Raw genomic sequence first — 24,823 nt, forward strand, 5'->3', positions numbered from 1 at the left:
TTAAATGGGGCATACTTACATGTTTAACCCTTTTTTAAGAACAATAAATAAACTCCTATTTGTAATCGAGTACTTCTGCATGTTAAATAATAAACTCCGTCTGTCTGTCCACGTTTATTTAAATTGCTGTAACAATATAAAACCATCATTTCTTTATTTTCGAGGACTTTCTTCATCCTGACGCTCTGTGGCTGTTATTGCAGTCTTTGGCGCCCTCGTGTGGCAGGAGGCTGTCATTACCGCTTTCTCCACATGTGCTCCAAACTATACGTCAGCGGTGCGTTTGTTTCTTACTACAACACACAATGTAACGAAGAACAGCTGTGCGAACCTCTGCACAGGCGGGCACGCGAAGAAGCACGTGAGGCAGCCTCCAGGTGCCGCCACAAACCTGGTTAATCTGAACTTCATGTGTTTCCTTGTGAGGGTTTGCAGCATTGGTTGCTTGTTTTGTTGGGAAAATGCAGGCATGTGGTTGAGTATTTTCAGTTTTCGTTATATGGGTACAGTATTAATTCAAAATAGGGTCACAGCTCTTTGTTCTTTGTTTCAGGAAGCCTGTGGCTGATTGTTTTTACCATGTAAAAGATGAAAATACGCATCTTCTCTGATTGGCCTTACTTTGCGGCCGATTATTTCACAATAAAGTTTCACCCCACGAGGCGCCTCTTTGGCCCAACCGTAGACCACAGATTTTTCTTGGAACAACCTTTCTGAGAAAACCCCAGAGCCCCTTCAATTTCATGGCTTTTTAGTAAAATGAAAAGCTTTTATTGAGAAGAGATTCCCTTTTCACTATTGATTCATCTGCAGGGGACCTGCAGGGTGTTTTTAAAAGGGACACACTGATAAACTGTGTTTTCCTACAGCAACCAGCTGCAGATGTTATTTTGTCTTTTTATTTACTTAGCCTCTGTTGGATGACAAGACAAGACAAGACAAGACAGACTTGTATTTTTATCGAACTTTTCAGGCACAGAGGCTTCATTTACACTTTTGCCATCCTCTCTCCTTTCATTGTTTCTTTCTATTAAAGCTAACATTACTAATGAATGAAATCTGGACCACGACCCAACCAATCTGTTCTCCCCGACCCCCCACTGATGTTCCTAATCTGCTGTGAAAATCCGAAGCTGTTGGCTAACCGAGTAACAGGTGTAAAATTTCCCCTTTTAAGGTAAAAACCAGCAGAAATAGGAAGTATGCTTAACTGTATTTACTTAAATTATCCCTATAAATGAATTTCTAAACAAAGCAATGGACGTTTAACAGTTGGTATCGCTTTTATTTCTTTATTATCCATCCATCCATCCATCCATTACTTAGCTGTGTCTACTATTTTGCATGTAGAATTAAAAAAAAAACTTTGAAGACATTTTCAAGGACAGAAAGTCAAAGCTTCTAAAACCCTGTGATTTGGGGGTTTAACTAAGAGTTACTTTGTTCTGATTAATTTGTGGACATGTCTTAGTTTGTCCCTACAATGTACTTAATCTGGTATTATAAAAGAAGAAATAAGTATATACAGAGAGCCTTTCATCTGACTGAATGAATTTGTTAAAGCATTTGCACAAATATAACCAATAATTATGGACCTATTAAACCTCTGCCAGACTAAAGTGATAAAAGTATTACATCAAACGATTCAACTTTAATTCCTACAGTGTCAATAAGAGTCGCCTCAAACTGGCTTATATTATATATTAGATAGAGAACCCCAACAATTATTTACGAGTAGCATTTGGCGACACTGTCTTTTCACAGGAAGAGACCTCTAACAGAACCAGAACTGGAAGGGACAGCGAAGAGAAGAGAAAAAACAAAAAACATAGCGAAAGTGGACAAAAGTTAAAGACACGCAGCAGATGAATGTAAATGTAACCCAACCAGTGCAGGGGCCTCCCTACACCCCGGACTCTGCGTTGTGTTAGTTTGTGTTGGATTGGGGTGCACCGCAGAGAGACCAGTCGGACACAGGCGCTCAATTTGTGGCTCGGACCGTGCCGTTTATTCGGAAGCAGGGGCAAACACCACTCCAACTCTGCTGCTGGCCCTTCGCAAATCACAGCAAACACTGACCCAAGATGGCGCCCGCGCGAACAAGAAATCTAAAGTACGGTGTCCTGCAGAGGACAAATGGCCAAAATTGCTAACATTTACACCATATATGCAGCTCAACAGCGACACCTTGTGACTTATTCCAGTCACTACCTTACATCCGCCTCTCCTTTAAGTGATGGCGTCCCAGTCATCAAACAAAACAAAATAAAACAGAACAGTCTCACTATGTACACACGAATAATGGTGGTGGAAGATGTGCAGTGTAATGTGAAAATGTCTATGTGTGTATCCTATGTGTTTCCTGCAGCCCTTCTTGCTTTGGCCCTCTGCCACAGCTTCCATCCCCTTTCTATCTTCTCCTGATCCTCCCCTGGTTCGTTAACTCTCAACCCATAAGTCAGTCTCTTTGGGGGATGCCGACTCCTCGGCAAGTTCCTCCTTGGTTCTCTTGGTCTGGGAGGTGAGTGGGTGACCCTGGCAGTTTCATTCCCCCTCCAATCTTCACTCTCTTGTGCTGCTTCAGGTGAAATTCCCTCCACACCTCCTTCCAGGCTATCAGTCTCCCCGTCCTCGATCATGTCCGACTCTTCATCCTGTCTGATTACTTCACCAGCCTGCTCTCCACTGTCCTCTACGTCCTCAATCTCTCCTCTGTGAACCTCCTCCACGTCGAGCTCCATTTCCTCTCTTGCCTCCTCTCCCACCTGCTCCACGGGAAGAAACATACACTGCGTGAGTAGGTTGCGGTGGACCACTCTCTCTGTATCACCATTTTCCGATCACACCACATACACCGGCATGTCTGGCTGTTTCTTCACCACAATGTATGGACGTGACTCCCACTTGTCTCCTAGTTTGCTTCGCCCATGACACACTTTAACAAGGACTCTGTCACCCGGGCTGAAGCTTTGACTCTTTGCTTGTCGGTCATAGTATCTTTTCTGGTGACCCTTAGCCTGGCGAGAGGCCTGATTAGCCTGTGCATAAGCCTGTGACAAGCAGTCATGCAGGGTCTGGACATACTCGCTATATCCCCCCGACCCATTAGTGGTTGACAGCCCAAAGACCAAGTCGACAGGGAGCCGCGGATGCCTGCCAAACATCAGGTAGTATGGTGTGTATCCTGTCGAATCATGGCGGGTGCAGTTGTAGGCGTGTGTCATTGCATCCACATATTCGTGCCACCGGGGTTTCAGGTGAGGTTCTAGCGTCCCCAGCATGTTCATGAGGGTGCGGTTAAACCGTTCAGTTGTCCCGTTGCCCTGTGGGTGATAGGGCGTGGTGTGGGTCTTAGTGATGCCGGTGCATTTACAAAGCTCCTTCACCACAGCACTTTCAAAATTGCGCCCTTGGTCTGCATGCAGTTTTGCTGGGAAGCCAAACCGACAGAAAAAGTTTTTATACAGCACCTTAGCCACTGTGCTGGCTTTTTGGTCTTTAGTGGGGTATGCTTGCGCATAGCGTGAGAAATGGTCAGTGACCACGAGGACATTTTCGATACCACCTTTTGATTTCTCAAGAGTCAAAAAATCCACACAAACTAGCTCCAAGGGGGCACTGCTGTGGATACTGACCAAGGGGGCCCTGACCCCTGCGGTTGGAGTTTTCCTAAGGCAGCACCTCTCACATTGCTCGCACCAAGCCTTGATTTCCTGAAACATCCGTGGCCAATAAAACCTCTCCCTTATCATGTGCAATGTCCTCTCAAAACCAAGGTGGCCTGAGTCATCGTGGAGAGCAGTCTTCACTGATATACGCAAATCCTCTGGTAGCACCAATTGCTCAACTACTCCCCTTTGGCTGTCTTGGACGCAGCGGTACAGGATGCCATCCCTTACCGCTAACCTTCTCCACTCCTTTAAGAGAAGGCGCACGTGTCCTTCGGCACTCATTCGCTCACTGCGGCTCGGCTTCTGGTTCATACTCTTATAGTGCAAGACAGGGCCAATAACGAGGTCTTTTTTCTGCCCTGCACGGATCTCCTGTTTGGTCATGGTGGGCAGGGATTCCATCCCCACATCCCTGTAAGGCTCAGTGGATGTAGGTGGCCCGAGTTCCAGTTCCTCCCCTGCAGGCGTGCCATGGCCAGTGAGGCTTTGAGTATCCTGGGTAACCTGTGTCACACCATGCCCCTGCTCGTCGACATCCACCCACTGAGGGCATGTCTGTAGGATGTGCATGACCTCCTGGTTAGACATGCGAGAGAGGGCGTCAGCGTTTGTGTTGCTCTGTCCCCTCCGATACTGGACATCGAAATCGAAAGCAGCCAGCCTAGACACCCACCGCTGGCCTGTGGCATCCAGCTTCGCTGAGGACATAACATACTTGAGAGGGTTGTTGTCTGTCTGGACAGAGAATCTACGCCCATAGAGGTGGTCGTAGAATTTGTCAGTGACCGCCCATTTAAGAGCAAGGAACTCGAGTTTGTGTGCAGGATACCTTGTCTCTGCTGGGCTCAAACCTCTACTGGCGAAGGCTATGACCCTCTCAGCTCCACCTTGGATCTGAGCTAGAACGGCGCCCAGACCCTCCCCTGAGGCGTCCGTCTGCAGAACGAAGGGCAAGCTATAGTCAGGATATCCCAGCACTGGAGCGCTTGTCAGCCTTTCTTTTAGGGTCTTAAATGCCTTCTCGCATTCATCTGTCCACAAAAAGGGTGGGTCGGTAGCCAGACTTTTCTTTCCCCCTCTCCTTTTCTTTCTGGGGTCACCAGCAGTTAGGCGGTACAGGGGAGCAGCTAGGGTAGAGTACCCACTTACATACCGCCTATAGTATCCAGCGAATCCCAGGAATTGCAACACTTCTTTGCGATTTGTGGGCCTCACCCAGTTTTCCACCTTGCTGATCTTCTCTGGGTCTGTCCGGATCCTCTCAGCAGACACTAAGTGACCCAAATACTGAACCTCCTTTCTCACTAGGTGGCATTTAGAAGGCTTTAACTTCAAGCCATGCTCCCGAAGCCGATCGAACACCAGCTGCAGTCTTTCCAGATGCTCATCAAAGGTTTTGGAGAATATGATGAGATCATCAAGATAGATTAGGAGGTGGGTGAAGTTCAAGTCGCCAAAGCAGCAGGTCATGAGTCTCTGAAAGGTGGAGGGAGCATTCTGCAGTCCAAAGGGCATACGATTTGCTTCAAACAGCCCCATAGGGGTGCTGAATGCCGTCTTGTGTTTGTCGTGCTCCGCCACCTCTACCTGCCAATAACCAGAAGTGAGGTCAAGGGTGGAGAAGTATCTTGCCTGCCCTAGAGCCTCCAGGGCTTCCTCTATTCTGGGGAGAGGAAAAGCATCTCTCGTGCTACAGGAGTTCAGTTTCCTGTAGTCAATACACAGCCTTAGTGATCCATCTTTCTTGGTTACGATCACGACAGGTGAAGCATATGGACTTTTGCTGGGCCTGATAACTCCTGTTGCCTCCATTTCTGTCAGTAACCTTCTCACGTCCTGCCACTGTGATGGGGGGATCTTACGGTAAGGCAGTCGAAATGGCTTAGAGTCGACCAGAGGGATTTCATGTTGCACAGTCTTTGTATGGCCATAATCCAGGGGGTGCTGTGAGAACACACCCATGTTCCTTTCCACAAGCTCTTTAAGAAGGGAACGCTAGTGCTCGTTTTCAACATCTGCTCCACTTAAATCCACTTCCTGGCTTGCCACAACGTGGTCCATACCCAGGCATGCTCCTCTGCCTCCGCTAATGTGATGACTGCCCCGCACCCTGTCTGAAAAGTCCACAATACTTTCCACCAGAGATGCCTTGGCCAGATGCGTGTGAGGCTTGATAGTGATAGCATGCTGGGAGAGGTTCATCACTCTTACCGGGGCACATCCTTTCTTTACATCAGCAAGAACTCTGGCGACCAGGATGTCTTGGCTGAGCCGCAGGGAGGGGTGGCCTTCAATTAGGGCTGTATAAGTCTTTCTTTGTGGTCCAGCTTTTATTTTGCACATTAAATCCATCTCTTTCCCTGCTTGAATGTGCACCTTATGACCAGTATAAACAACAGGGCCCACTGTGTCATCCATATCACACTGTTCCGTGCTCTCAATCTCTAGCAGGGAGGTGTGCCACTCCGGATGAGTCTCCTTGACCTGGAGGAGGAACTGCTGGCCGTAGGTTGCCTGGAGGTGACTTCTGGAGGCACGGAGGACATTAGTTCCCACAAGCAGAGGAACAGAGGAGCGGTACTCTGTGTTAGTGACAACAAAAGCAGGCACACCCTTAAACTCTCTCCCCAACAATTTTAGGTTGATGCGTAGCACACCATGGTAGGTGACACTCTGGCCCCCTGCACCTTCTATGGGTATCTTAGAAGGCTGCAGTTTTTGTTTATGGAGGGTGGGGTGGCTGCGCCAGTACTGGTGCGTAATACTGGTTATCTGGGAGCCAGAGTCGATGAGTGCCCTGCACTTCATTCCGTTGACTTCTACCTCCCCCTCGTTCCTGGGACCAACTAGGGGAGTGCTCTCCCCTCCGTCACCTTTGTTCACCTGCAGTGTGGGGACTTGCTGCTTGCCCATGGTTGCCCCGGCGACCATGGGCTTTATCTGTTTAAAGGCTGAGCTGAGTAAGTGTTTCCCTCCATGGGGGTCACAGGCTGAGGATCGTGTGCCCACGTCTGTTCAGGCCCCGGGAGCACTGCTCTGCAAACCCGGGCTATGTGTCCTTGCTTCCCACACCGGTAGCATGTGACCACTGACATTGGGGTTGTAGCCCCAGGGGGTGGTCGGACTCTCAGTGGAGTGGCAGAGGATGGAGCATAAATTCTCGATTCAAGGTGGGTCAACTTGGCCATCTGCTCCTCCTGGCTCAGTGCTAATTTCTTGACCATCTCTGCTAGCTCTGACCACTCTGAGGGATGTTTAGCCTTTTCTGCCTTCACATTCACACTACACTCTGATGCCACTTGTACCTGGGCATAAGTTTTCTTTGATTTGTTTTGAGGCTGGAATCTCTTTGTTTCTTTTGCTAAATTTCGGAGCTCAGCCTGCAGCTCACGGAAACTCAAAAGCCGGGGCTTCATTGGCGAGATCCTCGCATACGCATCCCCATCATTAATCCCCCGTATGAACTGCCGGGTGAGTTTACTGTCACGGTCAGGAAAAGGCTTGCCTCCTCTTTGGTTTTCTTCCACAGCTCGCAGTGTTGCCTCCAGTGCTATAGCATATGAACAGGCAGACTCCCCAGACCTCTGAACACGCTCATAGAAGTCCGCTAGTAGATCTGAGGAGCTCTGTGTGTCGCCGTACTCTGCTCTCAGTTCTTCGAATGCCCTCTCAGGTGTTTGGTCATGGAGAGGTAGATTCAGGACCAGCTTTCGGGCTTCACCAGTTAGGTGACGCACCACCGTGGAAAAGCGGAGGTGAATGGGGAGCTCTATTGCCTCAAGTAGATACTGCATGTCACGAATCCAGTCCTCTACAAGCACCTTGCTGTCAGCACTGCCAGTGAAGACTTGGACATTTTTCACTTGATGAGTCTGTATAAAACCACCGTAGGCAGCTAATGGGGGGTTAGCGTTGGCTGCAGCCCCGCCAGGAGCGCTTAAAGATGTATGCACCTGCTGGGGGGGTATGCCAGGGTGTCCACTAACTTGGGGGTCTAAAGCAGAGGTTGGTACGTGCATTGGGGCATGGGTACCGGGTGGGGCTATAAAACCTCCATGGGTCATGTTCACGATAGGGGGCATGACAGTGTTGGGGCTTATAGCAGATGAGTGGAGGGGGGCTCGAGAGTCATGGACAGCAGCTAGTGGCGTGTGGGGCAAACGGGGCGTCAGCCCATGCTTTGAACTTTCAAGGGTCTGCTCAGCTGCAGAGGGATTATTCATTATGCCCACTCCCTGCACTGTTAGGGGGCTTGGCATGGCGGCTTGGGGGGCAGGTGTGGAATACAGATGGCTGGTGTATGCTTGGGGGCTGAATGGAACGGTCATCGTTGGGTAAGGAGTGTTAAGTGATTGGTTCAGGGTGGGATGCTGGGTACTGTGCACCGCTGGGTAGTTGGGATATGAGGCAACATGGGGTGCCGGTGTAGCAGTGGGCCCATGGACACTGGCCTGAGGGGAAAAAACAGGGGGCATAGTTATCTGTACATCTGGCCGAAACACTGGAGGGGCTGTAGTTAGAGGGCTGTGGTTGGACTGGCTTGTCTGGTTGGCTGGCACTGAACTTGGGCGAATTTTAGATGGGTGTGAGGGCACCTGCATTTGGCCTCCATAGGGTGGCAGTGGTGGGGCATGAGCTGGAGCCATGCCAAGATCAGTCTGGGGTGAAAGCATGGTTGGTGGTGGGGTCTGTTGTGTGCCCAGCCCAGAGTCGGTGAGGTCCCTGATTGGGGTGTGATACTGTAACCGCTGGCCAGTGAAGCTGGGGAACTGGGTGACCAGCTTCGACTTCACTGATGACTGTTGGTCCACTGTACTGGCGCTAGCTGTTGCCCCTTCATTCAAAAGGTGAGGCTGTGCCCTCTTTGGAGTGTCTGCATAGTCTCTCAACATTTTCACTGTCCTGTATCTCTAATTTAGCTGCACCAGAAAATGTGTGTGGGCTACTTGTAGTATGCTTAACTGTGAGTAAGTACAATATATCTCTAGTAAAATAGAACACAACACAGATGTATGACAACTATCATTCTATAACGCAGAAAAAAAGAATTCACAAAAAACAGCATTAAACTCAGGGTGCAGTTAAACAACTATCTTCAGCACAGAGGTTGTGAATGACCCAAATCATCAGCAATTTCTTAACCGTATCCGATGATTATCATTATGGACAAGGAACATCATTTAACATTCTCGCTACAATTCAAGTCTCTGAGTCTTTTTTTTTTTTCCAGGGACAGAAAACCCTCAAATGAAACCACCCCAAGATTTCACTTTCAAAGGATATGGCTGGGGAGATGAAGGTCCCAGTAATACAGCTGCACAGGCCGTTATATACTTAGTTCAGCACCCCATCAGATGGCAACACTTCTTACTGTGGCAGCGTAGCTGGGGGGTGTCGGCATTGCTTTCTCTTCGGTCTCGAAGTGCCACAAATCCGGGGTCACGGCACCAAAGATGTAACCCAACCAGTGCAGGGGCCTCCCTACACCCCGGACTCTGCGTTGTGTTAGTTTGTGTTGGATTGGGGTGCACCGCAGAGAGACCAGTCGGACACAGGCGCTCAATTTGTGGCTCGGACCGTGCCGTTTATTCGGAAGCAGGGGCAAACACCACTCCAACTCTGCTGCTGGCCCTTCGCAAATCACAGCAAACACTGACCCAAGATGGCGCCCGCGCGAACAAGAAATCTAAAGTACGGTGTCCTGCAGAGGACAAATGGCCAAAATTGCTAACATTTACACCATATATGCAGCTCAACAGCGACACCTTGTGACTTATTCCAGTCACTACCTTACATAAACAAAGTTGAACTCTGATCAGCTGATCTCACTGCCAGCTCAGCTCAGATCTCATATATGGTGCATTTCTTAAGCTGCTTTAACCTTCTCACAGTTGCTGTGCGTCAGCGAGCCACTTTGCAACCCACCTCCACTCGACCTCCTCCTTTCCTGCTCTCAGACCTCCCCCACTGCCGTTCATACACCAAAATAGTTAAGTAACATATAAACAACTGACTGGTAGAAAAGTTCCTATTTTTTTTTTTACTTTCTCCTATAAAAATGTCTATTTTTATATAAAAATAAATCTCTGTGAATTAACCAGAACTTTATGTTTTATATTCGTACAGGACAGTCGGGCCAGTGAGCTCACCAGCGCTTTTTCTGTATTTTGACTAATTTTATTTATAGAAAAATCACGACATGCTGTTGAAATTACACTTTTAATCTCAGGGATTGCTGTTATAGATACACTAATTTATTTCTTTACACTGACAGAAAGGGGAGTTTCAGTGGCGCCCCACTCAGAATCAAAGTGGGCTGTTTGTGGTCTACCGTGTAAAATGAGTTTGACATCCATGGTTAGATCAAAGTTGTAACACAAGGTCTAAATTTCTGCAGATACAAGTATTAGTTTTGAACTCAATTTAGTAAAACGTGGAATTAAACTATGATTTTTCCCCTGTTTTCTTGTTATGAAATATATTATAGTGGTTGTAATGGCAGAAGAAAGTTGTGAGACGTCATTTTATTTGACTTTTTCGGATTTCTATGGATAATTTTTCAAGTCTTTAGCTCTCAAATGCTCATTTCAATAAGAGGTTTAGAGAGGTGGAACTTCTTAAAGCTCATTCAACCTGACAGTAACTTTTTCTCATACATTCAGGTTTTCCCAGTGAAACATCTGGAACAAACTTGGCAGAATCCTGACTAAACTCCGGGCTCAGCAGCCCGGATGTGCAACTTGTCTGACTGCAATCAATTAGTGAAATTAGTTTCCTGGAACACGCAGAAGTCCCGTTTTCCCACCCACACCCGTGTTTTAGACTCAGAAAACATGAAAAATGTGGCAGAGATTTCCCAGAAGCAGTGCGAGCTTTAAAGCAGCGATGACTGTCGGGTTAGAATAACCTTCGCCTCCACCCGCGTGGGTGGGAGGAGCTACCAGTCACCGACTCCAGCTGCTTTCTTCACCTCCCACCACAGCTCAGCGGGCTGCCTCGGGAGCAGGATCGTACCGACGCCACCTCATCCGTCTCCTCTCCCGATCCCGATGAAGTGATACACCTGCAGCCACGTTTGGACGATGAAACATCAGAAACACCAGCTCGGCCTCACTTTTCAGCAACTTTTCCCCGAGTTTGGAGGAGCTGGGAGGAGACGCGGAGACTGAGGAGCCCCCGCTGAGCGGCAGAGGTAGGATCCGAGGACTGAAGCTGTGCATCTCAGGTTGTCATGCATCTAAAGCATGAAGGCCAGCTGATCAAGCTCAGAGGGGTTAATGAGGTCAAATAGACGCACAGCAGGAACACGAATAATCTGAAATTACAGACTAAACTGTGGCAATAATTAAAGATTTTATAATAACTTAAGACTTAATGTTAGTCAGTTTTTATTGCACGTGATTACCTGTAACCTCAACTATTTTATAATTTTATGATGTTTCCCAGACATTTTACTTTAATATAACACAACATGCAGGCTACTTATTTGAAGCATTCCTTATTACAGTCTTAGAAAGGCTGTGTTAAAAAATAACGCACGTGTTGCAGTTTCTGTGTGATTTTTAACAAAACACGCCTAAAATAAAAAAGAAGAAAAAACCCAAAAATGAATTTCAAAATGTCAAAATCTGACTCAGCTTGTGTTTTCAAGTCTAGTTATCATACATTAAATTTTACATTTATCACGTCAGATAAACGAGTTCAAAAACGGTAAAGCTGAACGTTTACAGGCAGATTGAATATAGAATATTTCATGTTTAATGTAGGATTTAATAAGATAATTGCATACTTTGCATGTGAAAATCTGTATTTTCCCCCTTAAAACAGGTGGAAATAAGCCGACACCTGTTATAACTGAGGATAAAGTGTAAAAGTTACTTTTTGGACTCTGTTAAGTGTGAAATTAAAAGAAGCGATGATTTGTAAATCTCATAAAACAATAAGGTGAACCTGAAAGTGATGCCAGCAACATGTTTATCACTGTGCAGCATCCTCTCTTCCTTTAACAACAGCTCATAAACATCTGGAGCAGCTGCTGGGCTCGTGGGAGAGGAATGTTGTCCCGTTCTGGTTTGAAACCTGAAAATACTCAGAGCTGAGGGTCCTTCTCCTCTTTGGTCTGGAGGATTTTGATTTGTGTGATCACAGAACATCTTCACACTTTTCCTCAGGTTGTTTTAAATTAGCTTTGGTGATGTTGCTCGAACATGTTTGCTCTTCTACGCACAATCGAGCTTTAACCTGCGTTTGTGTACGGCACAGTGAGCTGAGTTCACAGACAGAGATTTCTGGAAGTGTTCCTGAACCCATCCAGTGATTTCCATGACAGAATCAGGTCTGGTTATGACGCAGTGCCGCCTGAGAGCTGAAGATCACGGCCAGCCACTATTGATTTTTAGCCTTGTCCCCTGCGCACAGAGATTCCTCCAGATTCTTGGAATCAGTCGGTGACATTATGCTCTGTTAGATGTCCCAAATGTTGCTGCCATCAAACTCAAATTAAGCTAACATTTTTCAACATTTTATGTGTTTTCTTTGTTCTGTTGTGAATAAAATATGGCTCTATGGGATTTTCTTTTAACAGTGTCCCAACTTTATAGGAATTGTTTGTGTAACAAGTCACAAAAATAGTAATACTCAAGTTATGTGCTGAGCCCTAAATGTGCATATTTTTTATGAATGACTGGCAGTAATTCACTGAACTCTGTAAAGTTCAAACTTACTGTGCTTAATCTGTGACAGGACGATAACATGTCCAAGGACAGAAACTGTGATACCTCGGCCAAAACATAAATCAGTGTCCTGTATAAAAAGGTTTCAGTTTGGTGTGTGGACTGAGAGCTGCTCTATAGTTTTATATGTTTATTTAGGAAAATAGCCATACAGACAGAAGCAGGACTGCAGGTCTGAGCATTGGCCCGTCGTTTTCACAGGTTACTGTTTGTTTCGCTCTGTGTGGGAAAGCACTGATGTATTTGTGGAGAAAGTGATGAAGGTACGAGTTTGACAGCTCGTCATCTCTGCTGCAGGCCGCTACATCGGACCTGCACGACAGACACAAAACACGTTGTTCAAGATGTAATATTCTCCCCCTTACATCACTGCAAGGGGACTGCACATCTCTCACAGATGTCTTGTTTTGTTCAACCGACACTCCAAAATGCAAAAGACGTTCAGCATATGAAACATAAAGTAGGGAAAAGCTACAAACCCTCACTTTTAACATAAGATATACTCTAAAAACTGCGAAACTCCAATCTTACAGCAAACAATAAACGCAGCAGCTTTAGTAAAACAAGAATCGCTTGAGAAATTAAAGTGCAGTATGGCAACACAAAATGCAATCTACTACACACATACCAAGAAAGAAACGAACCCAGTGAGTAAAAATCTAAATGAAAGACAATAAATCATCATGTAAAAAAATGCACGTAATATGGCAAAGAGCTCTAAAGGTTTTATTTGATTGAAACTGAATATAAAGCAGTGCAGGTTTCGGTAAATGTGGAAAAAAAGGACCAAAAATATTGGAAGACAAAAAAGTGGTGTGGTATAGGGAAGTATAGAGGAAAGTTCAGTATAGGAGCTGGAACAGGCGGGAGTTTTATAGATGGATTAAAGAGCTAATTACCAATCAGGAATCCTGATTTCAGGATTTGTGATTGTAATATTTGTACGTTTGTTTTCCCTGACTGATTATGTCTGCGCTCCTTCAGGTCTGTAACGAAGCCCGTGTCCATTGGTGTCGTTTGCGGCGGAGATCGCCTGGCGTCCGTCATGTCGCCTTGGATGATCCTTCCCGTCAGCCTGCCTGTCTTCATCATCACAGGAATATGGGTGGTGTGAGTACCTCCGAGTAAACAAGCCGCGCAGCAGCATCTGCAGGAGGTTCCCGTGTCTGTTTGTACACTCAAAGTTTAAATATGTATTTAAAGTTCAGCTCTTGAAACACTCACGTAAACATTTACTTCTTTTGGATAAGATTAGGACTCGTTAGGGTAAATACATTCAGCTGCTTCCTCTTTAAATACGAGCCTTGGAATCAATAAGTGTGTAGTGATGAAGGTGATCTTTCTTCCTCTAAAAGACAACTCACGAGTCAAGCTGTCTGCACACGAGTGTGGTCACACATGTTATCTGTTATCCCTGCTGCGGTCACCATGATGTCGACTGACGGTGCAAAGTTCATGCATGTGAAATGTTTTCCTTTTTTGGAAGCCAGAAAAACGCTTAGTCTTCATTTCAGGACTTTGCAGGCGAAGATCGAAGATGTTTTAAAAATCCTCCCCGGCTGGAGTTAATGCTTGTTCCTGCAGGCATGTAAGAACTCCTGAAAAGAGACCCAAGAACCTCTGTTTGTGGTTAACTGCAGTTCCTCTGATAGCCACTAGAGGCAGCCATCAAAGATGAGCCTATCCCAATAGGCTCTCATGTTAAAATGACCAGCATGTTTGCAGACTGCTCTGAAAAACTGTTTGTTCTGTCCTGCTAATGACACTTGTAACATGCTTGGATATTTCTTCATAGCTCACCCATTTAAATGCTTTAAGGCTTAAAGTTTGACATTGTTAAGGGTACGGCTGCTGGGCGATAGGTGGATGTCGACATGCAGCCACTAAATTTTGTGTTTTTTGTGCGGTTAATTGTCACAAACCATCCAATAAGTCTGTGCTTCAGTTGTGTCAGTCAAACTCTAGAATTTTATCCATATTTTTAGCACTAAATATACATTTTAACTTTCTCAAAGGTGATGAAAGTTAATCGTTTTTAAAAAAATCAAATCTAAGATTTCATTTCTCTTTAAACAAAACTGCGAAAAGTCCCCCACTAAAAACAAATTTTGCATTTATCTTAAATCATCACTGACCAGAGTCCATTGAATTTAACATTTTTTCACTGTACTTTATTGAGAATTGTTTAGGGAAAATGTACATGTAATCAAATTACTTAAAGTCAGGATTTTGATTTGCAATGTCCTGTTTTGATCCTTAAACCAGGATAAAACTGATAAAACCTCATCAAGTAACAGAGCTCCCAGCAAAAAAGCAAATAAAAGCATAAAAAAAGGAACTGTTTCCTTTGATCACCACACACGAGTCCCTGAAGAGACCAGAATACTTTTCTAATACTGGATTCTTGGTGTAACCTTTTAATGAAATGTAATGGTTAGTTGGAGGCTCATTTCTGTGCATGAAAAGGTCAGTCAATAATAATTAATGTATAAAAGTCAGTGTAGGATTGTGTAAGTCTATCAAGAGTGGCACAGATGAGTTATTGCTCCTGATAATGATCTCTTGAGGAAAAAAGCTATCCAACATCTGTGCTCCCAGGCTGGATGACCTCTGGATAACGCCTTCTTGCACTTTCTATAGACTAGGATGCTGGGAAACAGCTGATTTCTTTTCCTCTCAAAGTGTGAGAGGATTCAGAGTGTCCTTTGTTAAATGAGTGCGAGAGTTCTTCACGCCGGGCCTCTAAAGCTTGAATCTGTAATCCTCCTCCTCCTGCTGTTTTTTCAGGCACGTCGACACCTGTCTGTTTCTGCCTTTGAATGCTTTGTCAGCTTTTGTCATGACCTAAAAACTCCACAGCTCTGGGCAGCCGTGTGAGGCTTTTTGCGGGAAAACATGAGGAGTTTGAGTTTTACACTTTAACCAAAGCGAAGTAAATTATTTATATCAAGCTGAAATGTGTCACATCTGAAGGGAGAAATGACTTTTCTTTTTTTGCTTTTTCCAAAATGAAATATTTTTGTTTTTTTCTTTAACTCGTTCTTTGTATTAAAATCAGTAATAGGTCACAACTGAGCAACTTGCTCTCCCAAAACATCAGCTAGAGCTGGACTGTCGCATGCTGCACGTTTATTAGGAGGTGGGCAGGGTGGTGGTTTATGCTCATATTTTGACCTCTGCAGTGAATCCATGCACGTGGCCGTTGCCAGCATTCACGCTTGGGCTGATGCATTGTGTGTTAAGTATCTTGTGAGTTTTTTCCCTCATGGGTCAGTTTGTGGTCAGTTTCACTTTTTGTTTTTTTGGCAAAAATGTCCATCAAGTTTTTTCACTTCTTTGTACTTTTCCTCATATCTAGTTTTGGTAATCTCCCTCCATGAATTTACTGACACGTGTGAGTCCTGATGTAGAGGCGATGATTGTTGAACTGGCCGATCACAATAGTCGCAGGCTACACTCATCCGGATAAATTTGAAAACGGCATTTTTGTCTAAAAACGCTCCGCTCCACAATATCATTTTCAGTCATTTTCACAGAGTTGTGCGTCCACATTGAAACGGCCGAAAACGCTCATCCGTGAAACGCAAGAAGATTCAACCTGCCTCATTTCTGTCTGCCGTTTATGTCTGTGAAGGTTCTCAGTCATCCAGGTCATCGTAGTCAAAGGAGCTTGCAAAGAAAAGCGTCTGGACTTCTTTAAGTTGCTTGAAGACGTTTCACCTCTCATCCGAGAAGCTTCTTCAGTTCTAAGGTCAAATGGTGGAGAGTCCCAGATATAAACCTAGTGGGAGTAAACCCCCCACAGAGGGACAAAAGGACCCCCTGATGATCCTCTAATCGCCTGAGCCAAGGTGGGAAACTGGGCGTGGGTCCCAATCAGCCAGAGTTTCGGGTGTGTTCATTGTGAAACCTGGCCCCACCTTATCATGCGAATTCCTGAGGTCAGCTGGCCCAGGATGTGAGTGGGCGTTAAGGCGTCTGGGGAGGAAACTCAAAACTGGATTATAGATGGCAGAGAGTTGGTGTCGTAAACCCCCGCCTCTGTTCAAAGATGGTCGCTCACAGTGGACATAGATGGCTTCTTTCACTCCTCTTTCAAACCATCTGTCCTCTCTGTCCAAAATGTGAACATTGGCATCCTCGAAAGAGTGTCCTTTTGTCCCTCTGTGGGGGGTCACTCCCACTAGGCTTATATCTGGGACTCTCCACCATTTGACCTTAGAACTGAAGAAGCTTCTCGGATGAGAGGTGAAACGTCTTCAAGCAACTTAAAGAAGTCCAGACGCTTTTCTTTGCAAGCTCCTTTGACTGTCTGCCATTTATTTACTTTCCGGTGTTGTGCCAAAAAGTGATTGCCTGCTAAAAACTGATTTCCAATATTTCTGTGTATTTTTTATGTGTAATATCTTTACGTATGTTGGTAAATAGACTTTGGTGAACAGCGTTTACAAAGGGGTTATATAGAGAATTAAAAAATTATCTGTTTTTTCAAGTATCTTTACAACTCTGTGTTATTGTACTTACATTATAACCGTTCCAGTCCTTTATCCCCACTTAAAATATTTTTACAGAACTATTGTAATATTTGCTGCCATTTCTGCTGTCCTCTTGGCCAACTTACTCTTACAAAAGACATTTGTAATGTTAATGAGATTTTTTTTTTAACTGCATAAATAAAGGTTATATAAAAGTCGCTGCCAAAAACTGATTGCGGCTTCTACCTTGTTACACTAATGTTGTTTGTGGCTCAATATGACTTTATGTCATCCATGAGGGATGCATTTGACATATGTTTCACATATTATAGCCCAACAAGTTACTAGCAGTTTAAATACCAGCAATCAGTTTTTGGCAAATACCGGAAATCAGATTTTGGCAGACGATCACTTTTTGGCACAACACCAGCTCTTTGAAACGTCGCGGCAAAAGGTCGAGGAAAAGCACCAAGTTTTTTAAATGGACTAACAATGAGGCGGAGTTGTTGCTGCGAGTAACACAAAAGTACAAAGTTGCAAAAGCGAGTGAGAGTTAAGGGATTTGAAGAAAAGCTCTCTGGAGCATGTGCAGACTGATATTAATCTTTAATAGGGCTGTCAAAATAGAGAGAAAACAAAACAGCTGCTATATAATGCCCTCTGCTATCTTAGTTTAATTGGTCACAGCTCCAAAAGGCTCCGTTTACACGGTCCACACTGTGACACGAAAACGGCGTTTTCAAATGTATCTGCTTTGGAGAGCGTTTTCAAAAAGCTCTGTTTTCCTTGAACAAAAATGCCGTCTCAGTGTGGACGGGAGGCCAAAACGGAGAGAAAAAGATGCGTTTTCAAATGAAAACGTATTAGTGTGGACGTGGCTGCAGACTGTGTTGATGTGACATGTGGTTACAGGGAGGAGCACATCAGGTTATGGGGTAGATTATGCTTTCAGGTTTCAAAGGGATTTGCAGGGATCTTCGGGGTAGATTTAACACAGCAGTATGAATCCTGTGAAAGGTGCTTTGGCAGTGCCAACAGAAAGTTACTGGAAGTATGCCATTTCCTGTTTCAACTTCTATTTCAGTGCCACAGCTGTGATTTTCTTTTCCCATTCAGGAGAAGACTGCAGCGAGTCAAGCGTGCCAGAGCACGAGGATCAGTGCTTATAGGAGGTTTGATGACGTTACACTTCATGCAGTGACCGATGCTGCACTGAAAAGAATCTTTGATTAGGTTTACACAGAAAACACAGTTTTCAATTTGGTTTGATTGCTGGTAAAACTTTACCTATTTCCAGGGTGCATGGGGAAGACCAAAAAGATTGACGCTCCAGCAACACTTGTATGTAGAGAAACTTTACTGGTAGACTTGCATGTTTCGGGTGATAGCCATTCACCAGGGTCCCTGCCAAAGACTGAAACACATCGGTCAAACAAAGAGTGCTTTACAAGTGTTCGTATTTCACGTGTTGGCAGTAAGAATCCATCACGTTGTTGCCTGAACTCGATGCATCACAGCACTGAATCCAAAGGTCACCTTCTGTGTGATTTGGCGGTGCTGACAGCTTTGAGAACACTGAAGTATTTGATGGGATGAGAGAGGCGGTGTATCTGAGTCTCTAGTTTAACGGCTCATTCACACCGTGATCTTCACTTTAGTTTACACGGCATGCAGTTTTCAAGTACATGCAGCAGGACTAAAAAAGATGAGTCGTGGGAGGGAGGGAAGTGGATGAGAGTGGACGGCCTCTGTCAGGCCACTCACTCCACATCAACTTTGTAAAGGGCAAATCAATTCTTCTGACCCGAGAATTCCCTCGTTATCAGCGATCAATAAAGACGCTCCAGTGGTCACATGTCTGTTGGCATCTTGCTTTTTTGAGTCCTGTGTATCTGATCTATGGTGCAATATGTCCTCACGGTTGTTTTGAAAGAGGCTAATGGGCCATTTGTGACATATTTCAACCTGAGTGATAGTGCACCACCAACATTATGGTGTGGAATATGGGAGATTTTATGTCCACTGGTTATTTATTTTGGTAACAACCTGTTTTAATTTGTCTGAATGTGGTAAAAATGAGTATTTGTAGAGTTTTTATGCCACACACTTTGAACAAGAAGCACATGTGACTTAATCCATGTATGTCTTTACTTGTTGTAACTGGCAGTTGTAATGCAACTTCATTAGCAGATTCATGAGTTTGTGCTTAAGTATCATGGTAGAAATGTCAAGCATTTTGCAGGCTTTTGATCTTAAACCTAAGTAGAAAAGAGTTGAAGAGTAAGACTGAAGGGATTTCTGTTGCAGTCTACTTCACAAGGAGCTGGATTGTCATCAGGTTTGAGAGATTGTGGTAAAATAATTGACACAGACAGACTTCCTGGGAGGTCTGCAGCACAAAGCAGAATATATTATTTAGAAGTTAATTCCTAGAAAAATGCACCAACAGCACAAATCTGATAGAGGACTCCACTTCAGCGACTCAGATTAGAGGACTAAAAGTAGAAATGATGGCTTCAAAGGGTCAACTCTGTACAGCTGTTTTATGAAGGTGACTGAAAAAAGAAGAGGCCAAAAATAGAAGAAGGAATCAAAGATTTTAATACTTTTTAATGCTGTAAAGTTGAGCATTTTAACAGGGGAGTCAGCCTCAAGTGGCCATTAGAGGAACTGCAGTTTTTGGTACTTCTGTGTTGGCGTCATCTTTTAGAGTTTTGGTCAACTGCCAGTTATATTTGGAAAGAAACAGCACTTTCAAATTGTTTTCAAGGACTTCTCAGAGGGTTTTGCATTAAAAAACCCCCAAAAACTATCTGGATAGTTTGTGCAAAATCTCTATTTGATAGTTGCCAAACCTTTGTGTGTAAGATCTCCTGGTACAGCCAGACAGAAAGTCGGAGGATCACCGAAACCAGAAGCATTTATCCTCTGGAGGAAATTACTGTCTGTTCAGAATTTTATGGAAATCCAGCATTGAGTTTGAGAGATAGGAGTCTGCACCAAATTGGTGGAGTAAGAGAACATGTGCTTCTAAAATGTACTACTGTGCATTTATGTGTGTGATGAATGATCTCTGTTTGGCTGTTAGGCTCTGCGTGTGTGTGTGTGGAGGTTGTTTTGTGTAACTGACATTTTTTTAAACATCCCTGTGGTGTAACAGTACATGTTAATATGCAGCCGTCCGGCTCGACGCACATGTGTGATGAAGAGGAGCTGTCTCCGTCTCTGAAAACAACCGTGTGGTGATTCATGTGTGTTTTGTTAGTGGAAAACATTATTAGAGCCTGGAGACGTTCGTGTGGTTGGATGTGACAATACTTTCAAATGCGGCAGTACAGCGAGTGAGGCAGAGCTTTGGACATGTTTTGAGAGCAGAGCCAGTGTTATCTCCAGACCGTATCCTGACAGCATGATTGAATCTTCATCATTTTCTGTCTGCCTCTTTAACCGTCTGTTCAGATCTTTGACCAAAGATTTTCTTCTTCTTTGTCTTCACAGATACGCGATGGCCCTCTACAACCAGCACGTCTGCCCTGTGAACAACTGGTACAGCACTCACACACACACAAACACACATATCGGGTTCATTTTAAAGACCATAGTATTGGTCAGCAGTTTAATGTTGCTTCAAAGCACCAAAGAGACACAAGCTGCATCTCCGCATCAGGAATGTTCCCAAAGAGACGAGGAAACTTTTTCCAAATTGTTTCCAGTGCAGTGACCAGAGGTCACTTTCACAGAGATAGATTTTTGACTGTGGATTAGATTAAAAAAAAAAGAGTCAGAGATGTCTACACTACACAAAGTGCTTCAGACCTTAAGCAGGATTGTTGCACAATTTCTCAAGACTGCATTCAACTGTTCAGCTCTGCTTGGTTAAACCAGACAATTCAGTTCACTTTCATTTAAAAAGCGCCAAATCAAATCACAAATCATAACAGTCATTTCAAGGTGCTTTATTTTGCAAGGTAAAGACCCTACAATAACAAGCACTTGGGCACAGTGGGAAAGAAAAAAGTCCTTTCAACAGGAAGAAAGCTTAAAGATGCTAAAAACATTGTGACGTATGTACAAAAACATGTTAACTAATGAGTCCACTTGCAAAGCATCACCACTTAAACCAGAAGTTGAGATTTCTCTTCTTCAGTGGCCTTTAATATAGATCACAGTGGGAAATATCAGGGCTCCTTGAGTGAAAATGCAGCTTCAGAGATAAATAGAGTGAATCTTGGAGTTATATTTACAAACTAAAACTCCAGGGATGATAACAGTGATTTTCCTTATTTGCTGAATGAGTGAAGCAGCAAGTGTTGGATAACATTTTCATCATATCAGATTAGAAGTTGATAAGTTCTCTGAGTGTTTGTAAAAAACAAAATCAGCCAAATCAAATAATGAGGGTTAAAGAGTCACTCTGTGTGTTTACCTGTAAACAGGAGCGTGTCCTTAACAAATAAAAACACATAAAACAGACTTTCTCTCAAGCTGTGTTCGGGGTTTGCTTGCTCTCCACGAGTACTCTGGCTTCCTCCCACAGTCCAAAGACATAGAGTGGGGTTAGGTTAACTGGTGATTTTAAATTGCACATAGGTGTGAATGGTCGTCTGTCTCTAAGTGTTACACTCTGACCAGTCTAGGGTGTACCCTGCTTCTCAACATATGGCCACTGGGATATTGGGACCACATATCTCCATAGTGCTGTATCTGCACATATATGTCGATTTAGGCCCTGTCTACATGCATATACAGGTATTTTAGTAAATACAGGTATATATTTATAGATAAAATGTTACAAACCCAGTTTTTAACATTTGTAATGCAGGAATGTAGTTTGCTATTTTGCATTTGAGTTAAATGAGACATCGGTTTGAGTCACTTGCATACAAATGGAGAATAGAAATCAAAATAAAAACAAAGTATGCAGCTGAACATTAACTGTGTTACATAAAAGACCTTTCACCTGAAAACATTTTGGGTTAATTTTCTACCGTCATTTGCGTACAGTAAGAGCGCTATCATGCCAAACGTGTCGCAGCTGATGCTCAACCATTAACAGAGTTTTCAACACGTTTGGTCACTTCAGTTTCCCTGAATTGACATTGATCTCGTGTGAAACACTAAGATCACATTTTTACTCAACCTTTTTTACTGGGAGTTAGACAACCTACATTTCGATGATCCCATGTAAGCAGTACTTGGCGACAGTGGAGAAGAAGAACTCACTTTTAACAGGAACAAACCTCCTGCAGATTCAGGCCACAAACAGCAAACGTCAGTCAATAAACATAATGACATAAAGTAGTGGAATGGAAACACATGGAGACTAAAAAGATGAGAGTGGAGAAGAAGTGCGTGGCATCATGGGAAATCCCCCAGCAGTGTGGGCCCATAACAGCAATACTCCGGAGTCACCTGATCAAGCCCATCTCGGATAGGTGGGGGACACAGTGTACAGGTTGCCATTGTATTGCTGAACCAACACGCAGAGACAGATGACCAATCACATTCAGCTAACCGCACTAACTGCATGTCTCTGGACTGTGGGTGGAAGCTGGAACCTGTAGCGAACTCACGCATCCATGCAGAAAGGTCCCGGCTAGGTGGTGCATTCGAACCCCAACACCAGTGACCATGCTGTCCCAAGTCTGAAGCATAATCCTAAAAAAGGAGATGGGGCTGATAGTTGAAGGCCTCCCATCCTACTTTAAGAAATTCGAGCAACCGCAAGAAATTCGGCGCTCTGAGAGATAACGATTGTTCCGAACACTGAATCATGTTGAATAACTGAAATAAATGGATGCACATGTGTGTTTTTCTAGGGTTTACAATGAGTCCTGTGTGGAGCCGCTTCCATTACAGAGGGGACCTGTACTGTGTTGCACCCTGGACAACATACCACTCATCAGGTCAGTGAGCCCACCTCTGCGGGTGTTACAGGTGGACTTTAATTTCCATGCTAAGATAAGATAAGATAAGATAACCTTTATTAGTCCCACACGTGGGAAATTTGTTTTGTCACAGCAGGAGTGGACAGTGCAAAAGTTATGAGGCAAAAATTAGAATACAATAAGAATAAATACAGTACACAACTGTACAGAATAGAATAAAATAAAATACTATATACAGTAGAATAAAATAAAATAAATATACAATAAGATAAAAATAGAATACAAATACTATATACAACTGAGTAAAAATACAACGATGACAGAAAGGATTATTGCACTTAGTATTATTGCATATGTATGGATGTGTGTGCTTGATCAGTTAAAGTCTTTATTATGGAGTCTGACAGCAGTGGGGAGGAAAGACCTGCGAAATCTCTCCGTCCCACACCGTGGGTGCCGCAGTCTCCCACTGAAGGAGCTGCTCAGTGCTGTCACAGTCTGCTGCATGGGGTGGGAGATGTTGTCCAACAGGGATGACAGCTTAGCCGCCGTTCTCCTGTCACTCACCACCTCCACTGGGTCCAGAGGGCATCCTAGAACAGAGCTGGCTGCTGCTGCTGTGTGCTTACCTGCTAAACTCCTGGTTTCTTGTAGCATTTGGGAACTTCAAAGAACAGAACGGCTGCACGTTGCAGTCATTCCTGCCCTATCCTTCATTAAACCACAAAGAGGAAGCAGACTGACGGTCCTAGTTCTGCTTTTGCAGTAATAACAATTTCACTGAAACACAAAAAAAGTTATGCTGTACACATGATCTGACCACAGATGTCAGATGATGTGACACAGCAAACCGCCCTGCTGTGGTCAGTGGTTTATTTTCGAGGTTGGCTGCTTTTGTTCAGTTGGAGCAAGCACGTGCTTGATTTTTGGTCCTTTTCTAAAAAAAGAAACAAAATTTTCCTGTTTTACTAAAACTACTAATTGAAATAACACAAGAAAAGCTGCAAAAGGAAGAAGACAGTCTGAGACTCTTTGTGTTGTCATTTTTAAAACACACCAGCAGAAATGTGGAGCCACGGACATCAAACAAAGTCTTCAGAAAGTCGTTGAACTCACAGAATATATTTATGCAAGCCAAATATCAAAGTGTCAGAGCTGGAAAAACAAAGTTTCATCATGATAGATAAGGCAGAGGAAATGCTACTGCATGACTGTTTTAAAGTGCAGGTAAAGAGGCTTTTATAGGACATGAACCAATAAATCCAAGGTAGTTTTTTATTTTGGGGATTAAATTAAAGCAAACTCACATCTAGCCCTCAGTGTAAGCTCATTGACCCAATTTAAGCATCTGACATCCATGAAATAGGGACTAACAAGCTACGAAAGTTCAGAGTTTAAAAACCTGCCTGTTTCAACCTGTAAATCCTTGTGAACTGTCAGGAATCCACGAGATCTGCAGCTGTTCATGGGGCTGAAAATCAGTTTTTGTTTCCATGCAGCGTTACAAACATCAGCTGAAACTGTTGCTTTAGGGTTTGCAAGTCTTACATGTAGCTCCAGAAAGTGATGTCGCCCGCTTCTTTAACTAATCCGGTTTCAGATAAACTGCAGTGATATTTGGCGAGCAGCTGCAGTGAAGATCGTGATCTTAGATAAGTCCGCACTTGCCCGAGCGAGGCTCCTCCTCACCTCTGCAGAAAGAAAGGCTTTTGTTAAGTGCTTCACAAGTCTTATGTTCCCCCCACAAAAACATCCAGGGTGCTGAATAAGTGTTGCTGACAAGATTAAAATCTAATCGGCTTATTGTGTCTAGATGGGAAAATGTTTTGGATGCTTTTGAGCTGGAGATACAGATGTGTGTCCTTCTTTCTGACCTCCCACAAAGACTCTATATTTATAGAAAAAATGCTGGCAGGTTTTTAGTATCACAGAGCAGCTAAGCACACAAATATGGGTTTTCCAGTTGTGCACAGTAAAAAAAAAGTAAAATATGGAGAAGGGGGTATATGACAGCAAGCACAGGGGGTCGTAGTTTGAGTACAGCCCATACTAACCAC

At 44.1% G+C, this 24,823-nt stretch overlaps 1 protein-coding gene across 1 annotated transcript in view; it reads left to right on the top strand.

Annotated features, from left to right (window-relative positions):
* The first annotated feature begins 10,565 nt into the window (after window positions 1-10,565).
* Window positions 10,566-24,823, top strand: part of LOC146664054 (transmembrane protein 150A-like) — a 31,398-nt gene continuing 17,140 nt past the window's right edge. Inside the window, exons 1-4 of the mRNA XM_085417066.1 lie at window positions 10,566-10,863; window positions 13,388-13,513; window positions 20,377-20,424; window positions 22,698-22,784. Of these exons, the coding sequence (XP_085273192.1) occupies window positions 13,449-13,513; window positions 20,377-20,424; window positions 22,698-22,784 (200 nt within the window). The 5' untranslated portion in view covers window positions 10,566-10,863; window positions 13,388-13,448. The remainder of the gene's footprint in view (window positions 10,864-13,387; window positions 13,514-20,376; window positions 20,425-22,697; window positions 22,785-24,823) is intronic.

Source organism: Rhamphochromis longiceps, linkage group LG8, assembly GCF_057381845.1.
Source record: "Rhamphochromis longiceps isolate RC_006_pf linkage group LG8, R_longiceps_female_GT1.1, whole genome shotgun sequence".
Taxonomy (NCBI): domain Eukaryota; kingdom Metazoa; phylum Chordata; class Actinopteri; order Cichliformes; family Cichlidae; genus Rhamphochromis; species Rhamphochromis longiceps.